Genomic DNA, 6,000 nt, shown 5'->3' with positions numbered 1-6,000 from the left:
ATTAAGGCTTTGAATTTCTTGGCTTTGGCAAAAACAATCCCATCGATTGCGTTTCATATCCTCTAAAATGCCCAGTGGCTGTGACCAGGGAAACTTGGAGTGCCCCCCCACCTCCTCCCATTCTGCACATCCTCTATTTGGAGGCCCACGCGGGGGTGAAGGTAGAGCAGGGTGGACACAGAGGGGCTTGGAACACCAGGGATAATAGTTTCCTGTCTAGGTTCTCGAAAGAGCTCCTCCCTGCCCCATCTTCTGCTTCTCCAGGCTGTGTGTCCCTGGCTGCATATATGACCCTGGGCCCCATTCCTCTCTTCATGTCACCTGTCTTCCCCCAGGGCTATGCTTGTCCTCTCCCAAGGCCAGGGACCAGCAGAGAATTTTTCTACCTGAAGCAAGGAGCACACACCAAGCTGGAGCAAGCTACTGCTAAGTGGGGGACCTGGGACAGAGGCGCAGGGCAGACCTGCACCTGGAGGGCCGCGGAGAGAACAGGCATTTGCGTACCCTGCTGTGTGCCAGGCACAGGTAGCTCATCTGAAGGAGGTGCTCACGCGAGCTGGAAACTTGGGACTCCTTCCTATTCAAACTTTCTAAGTGGCAGATGAGCTCTGCCTCTTGTACCAGTTAGCTGGAGGCTGGTGTCCTTCCTTCATTCCCTCCCGTCCCCCAAGGAGTCCCGGCCTGCCCTGAAGATCACCGACTGACTAACCCGGACTGAGGCAATGGGGTTTTTGCCTTCTTCATGCAGACATAGCCAAAGCTGCACGTACCTGCTGCCTCGAGCTGACTCAGGATCCTGCAGGTGGCTGTAACAGCAATAAATGGCGTCTACCCTCATGGGGAGAGGAAAAGAGGTTTGGATTTCAAGGGCAAATGAGAGGAAGGAGAAAAGCATCCCGAGCTTCATGCTCATGAGCCAGCCTTGTCACAGCTCTGTGCTGTCAGGTGAGAGGGAGGACTGACCTTGCCGTCCCTCCACAACTCCCCTCACCAAGCCCTAGAATAAATGATAATTGGAGGACAGGCAGGGGAGTCTGGCAAGAGCACCCTGGTTACATGTATAACCATTTCTCTGAGCCACAGTTTTTTTTTTTCATCTTTAAAATAGCGATAGTAATTTCTTAGTTCAGAGGTTCTTAGCCATTTATTTCTATGTCGGGGGTGGGGGGAAGGGGAGGAAAGGGAAGCATGTACAGGGTGCTTACTATTTATGTTAAGCCCCCTGCTCTCAAAAATCTCATTTTTTTTCTTTTCAGTGCAATGAGGGTTAAGTGACTTGCCCAGGGTCACACAGGTAGCAAGTATCAAGTGTCCGAGGCCAAATTTGAACTCAAGTCCTCCTGACTCCAAGGCCGGTGCTTTATCCACTGCACCACCACCTGCCCCCCAAAATCTCATTCTAATGGGGGAAGACAGCACGCATGGGAGGTTTTCAGCTGCAAGTCTCATGGCAAGGGAGGGGAAGAGGAGGAAATAAGCACTTATATAATGCCTACTCCATGGTAGGCTTTACAATTATTATCTCATTTGATCCTCTCAATAAAAATCCTCCAAGGGAGATGCTATGATTACCCCCATTTTACAGTTGAGGAAACTGAGGCAAAAACCAGTGGTTAAATGACTTGCCCAGGGTCACACAACTAGTTAAATGTGGTTTGAACCCAGGTCTTCCCGACAACAGGCCCAGTGCTCCCCTGTACCAACTAGCTATCTAGGTTGCATGACCCTTAGGGTCAGCAGTAATGCCTCTCCTTTAATGTCACTTCAGTGACCAAATGTCTTCTTTTCTGGGACTCCAGTCACCAGGGTTGAAGAAGCCTGAGGAGCAGTCACCACAGAGTGTCCACAGGTTTTGCTTCTCAGGATAACAGCTGAGGATGCTGGGCCGGAAGCATCCTCGTTCCCAAGGCTCTAGGTTTCAGGGTTTGGCGCTGTCCCCATCCCAGATCAAAGAAAGGGCAGGGGGAGGTCTGAACTGGCCACCTGTGCTGTCTCCCGTCTCTCCCTCACTCTGTATGTGGTGGTAGTTGGCCAGCTGTCCTGCCGTCTGGTGAAGCCTATCGAGGCTTCTCAGAATAACGTTTTTAAATGTATAAGATACTTAGAATTACAAAGGAAACCAATTCTATTGAAAGTTAGCCATTTTTATAAAGTGCCTGGATCCTACATTAGATAAGATATGGAAAGCCCTTTGCAAAGCCTGGCATGTTTTGTGATTACCGGCGGTCATCATTCCAAGGTCCCAGCCTTCAGTCACCACGGGGCTTCTGCAGAGACCAACCTGACCTAGAACTTTGGTGGGCAATGGACGCCCTCTGGTGGCCACTAGTCTCCAGGACAGAGATGCCTCAAAGCCCTGCCTATATTTCTGTATCTGAGCCCTTCATGGGAGTATAGAAAGGGACCTTTCATGTTACACAGGAGGAAGCTAAGGCCTGGAGAAACCAAACGGCTTTGTCAGCATCAGCCGCATGGTAGGTGATAGAGGGAGAATTCAAACCCAGGTCTTCTGTCCCCAGTGCAGTGTTCCTTCTGAAGCTGGGAGCTCATCATGGGGGATTCTGTCCTGCACTGGACAGAGGTGTGTCTGGAGGGCTTTGCTGGCCATTGCCTAGGCCTGGAATTCCTCCTCTGCCTCACCTTGTGTGGCTCCTCCCCAACATGTCTCTGATGCCTCATCCTGTAACGCTGGTGTCAGGACTGACAGCATCCTCCCTCCCTTGTGGTGACAGTGAAGGCCCCACTCCTATGGGGACCATACTCACTTTGCCTTCTGTAAAGTGCACATTTTTCTTCAAATGGAGGTGCAGATCTGGAGCTGGTGAGACCCTTAGCGATCACCTCATCTGGCCCCTTCATTTCACAGACAAGAAAACTAAGTGCTGAGGGGTAAGTTGCTCCAAGTCATACAATAATGGAGCCCCGACTTGAACTCAGGACACTGCTCTAGAGACTGGGCTGTTCCCACTATACCCCTATGTCTCTGAAGAGTAGATTGTCCATCAAAGGCCGGAGTTGTGTATCCCCTGTTCCCCTGCCCATTCAGCTAACACCTCCATTTTTTCACCCATGGCCTTCTCCACCAAATGCCCCAGGCTCCATTGCCCTGGCTCTCTTGGCCATCACTTAAGGATCTAAAGGTGACACAGACATGGGAGCGCCTTCCTCCTCTCCCATGGGAACAAACCCCACTTCTGAGCAGTCCTGCCCATGAAACTTGTCACCACAATGCCCTAGGGACACCCCCTGCAAGCAGCCTCTGACCCTACCTAGATGTAGAGCTTCCTTGGCCATGGCCACAACCACAAGTCTCTGGGGTCCTGGCTCCAAGTGGTGACTCAGGTGGCCAGCAGGGAACAGAAAAGGGGGCTTAGCATGCAGTAACTAGGCCACAGGGGAGAGCCCCTCGCCCTGGTGGGGGTCAAGCTCTGATCATTAATCCTGGGATATACCTTCCTCTTTACCCTGTGCCCCCCCCCACACCCCCACCATCACCACCAAGCCAAAGGCCAGCCTATCATTCAAAAGTTTTAATACAGAAAAAGCCCACCCCTTTCCCTTTGAATGCTCACAAAGACGTATTGCTTAAGAGAGGACACAGTCAGGGGCAGCTAGGTGGCACAGTGGATAAAGCACCGGCCCGGGATTCAGGAGTTCCTGAGTTCAAATCCAGCCTTAGACACTTGACACTTACTAGCTGTGTGACCCTGGGCAAGTCACTTAACCCCCACTGCCCTGCGCAAAAAAAAAAAATAAATTTAAAGAGAGGACACAGTCCCCAAAGCTCCCTGCAGCTCTGTCCTTGGCACAGCTCCCTGGTATCTCAGGCTCTGGAGCCAGCCAGAGCCTTGTCCAGTACCATGGGGGAGGAGGGGCAGCGGCAGAGGGACGAGGGTCCCAGCTCCAGGCACTGTCAGGGCTGGGCTAACTCCAAAGCACGGCCTTCTTTCCCTGATCCACGCTTACAACATGTGTTCCAGCATAGCACCAGGCCACTGCATTGATGGCGACACTACAAGAGAGGAAGGGAAGGGATATGAATGCTGGGGGATGGGGAGGCCAGATAGCAGACAGTCAGCAGGCCTCACTCAGCCATTAGCATGCTACGCGACTCAGCCTGGGGTTTACGATCTCTAGACCTCAGCTTCCCCATACACTGGATAGGGGTGATCATCCATTCTCTGACTGCATCCTCATGACAGCCTTGTCCCCTCCTCATTTTACAGATGGGAAAGCTGAGGCTGGGAAAGGGAAACACAGGACCAGGAACATCATCATCACCACCATCATGGCGAACATTTCTGCAGGGGCAGCTAGGTGACGCAGTGAATAGAGCACCAGCCCCGGATTCAGGAGGACCTGGGTTCAAATCCGGCCTCAGACCCCTGACACTTAATAGCTGTGTGACCCTGGGCAAGTCACTTAACCCCAGTTGCCTCACCAAAAAAAAAAATAAAACAAAAACAAAAACAAACATTTCTGCAACACTCCAAGGTTTGCGAAGCACTTTACAAATCTGGTCTCATATGATCCTCAACTGCCTTAGAGGGGAAGTGCTATTATCTCCCTTTTACAGATGAGGAAACTGAGGCAGACACCACTGAAGTGACCTGCCCAGCTAGTATGTGTCCGGGACCAGATCTGAACTCAGGGCTTTCTGACTTGACCTTGCTGCCCCACAAACCCATATGGCTTAAGAAGCTTCAGAAATCCCCTCTGGCTCTTACTCAGGCATTCAGAGCCATTCCCAGAGTCTCCTCTCCTCTAAGGGCCTCACAGTTTGTCTATAGCTAGAGACACTCAGAGAATCCAGAGCCTGTCCTGCCCTGCCCTGCCCAGGGTGTGTCCCATCACCCTTGTCCCCTCCCTGAGAAAGCTGGACCCCAAGGTCGGAGGGAGGTTATTAAAACGGGAGGCTGGAGGCTCACCTGTGGGGCCCATAGAGGCTGGTCTCCAGCTTGCCACTCTCCAAATTCCAGATGAAGAGACCACCATCGGCAGAACCAGCAATGGCATAGCTTTTATCTGGGCTGGAAAAGGGGAAATAAATGGAGGAGACTGAGCTCATCAGAGGTCTGTCAGAGGACAGGAGGGAATGGACACACAGCACACGCAGTCCTGCTGGCTGATCAGGGACCTGCCTCCTCCCCATGGCCCGCCCCCTTCTGGTCACTTTCTGGCTCCTTCCCCCACCCCCACCCCCACTGCCTCCCTGCCCAGCCCTCTTCCTCCTCCAGCTGCCATACTGAAGATGGGAGAGCAGAGAGCTGCCCCTAGGCAGGGGCAGGCAGGCTGCCGGCTAGCTGACAACTGAGTGGCCACAGGGGCTCAAGAGATTTTAGAAAAGGATGGGGGAGAATTCGAGGGGGAGAGAACTTGGATGAAGGAGAAGCTTCTAAACGGAACAGCAGGAACTCTGGGACAGATTCCATCCATACTCACCTGAACACAGCCTTGGTCCAGTCTGAGCCACACTTGAAGCCGTCCGCCCTGAGGACACAGGAGAGGTGGAAGAAGTGGGGAAAGATGGAAACACCCAAGCCTACTCCCTCCTCCATCCCCCATCCAGCAGCAATCTCCAGGAGAATCTGGGTTCTGCCACAGAGGCCTGGAATAAGGGGGAGGGGGCAACGGAGGTGGAGGTGGGAGCACCCATTACTAGGCCTTCCTGCCCTCACCTGAAGACCTGGCGGATGTTGTTGACCCGAAGGTCAATGACCTTAAGGGCATCATCCCGGGAGCAGCTGAGGAGGTGCATCTGGTCATTGCTGATGCTGAGAGAGGTGACCTTCCCCTCCACAGGAATCACCTCTATGCAGCGTGGGACCCTGGAAGGTGTAAGGAATTAATTATAATTTGGGGTTTCCATGACCACATCTTTGCTTCATTATGGTCAGACTGAAAAGATGTAATCTGGAAAAGCCTAAAAGAAGATGGGTGTGTACTTGAAGGGATTATAGAAAAGAACATTTATTGAGTCAAAGTATCAAACTAAGTATC

General features: G+C 52.3%; 1 protein-coding gene across 4 annotated transcripts in view; it reads right to left on the bottom strand.

Moving 5' to 3' along the window:
• Positions 1 to 3,515: 3,515 nt before the first annotated feature.
• The window catches only part of ATG16L2 (autophagy related 16 like 2), a 42,173-nt gene continuing 39,688 nt past the window's right edge, over positions 3,516 to 6,000 (bottom strand). For all 4 annotated transcript variants that reach the window (XM_043992386.1, XM_043992383.1, XM_043992384.1 and 1 more), the window contains 4 exons: positions 5,679 to 5,828; positions 5,443 to 5,490; positions 4,929 to 5,030; positions 3,516 to 4,012 (listed from right to left, as the gene is read on the bottom strand). In XM_043992386.1, coding sequence (XP_043848321.1) covers positions 3,925 to 4,012; positions 4,929 to 5,030; positions 5,443 to 5,490; positions 5,679 to 5,828 — 388 coding nt within the window. In that variant the 3' untranslated portion in view covers positions 3,516 to 3,924. The remainder of the gene's footprint in view (positions 4,013 to 4,928; positions 5,031 to 5,442; positions 5,491 to 5,678; positions 5,829 to 6,000) is intronic.

The sequence above is a fragment of the Dromiciops gliroides genome, chromosome 3, assembly GCF_019393635.1.
Source record: "Dromiciops gliroides isolate mDroGli1 chromosome 3, mDroGli1.pri, whole genome shotgun sequence".
In the NCBI taxonomy this organism is placed as follows: Eukaryota; Metazoa; Chordata; class Mammalia; order Microbiotheria; family Microbiotheriidae; genus Dromiciops; species Dromiciops gliroides.
This window is presented reverse-complemented; position numbering and strand designations above follow the sequence as displayed.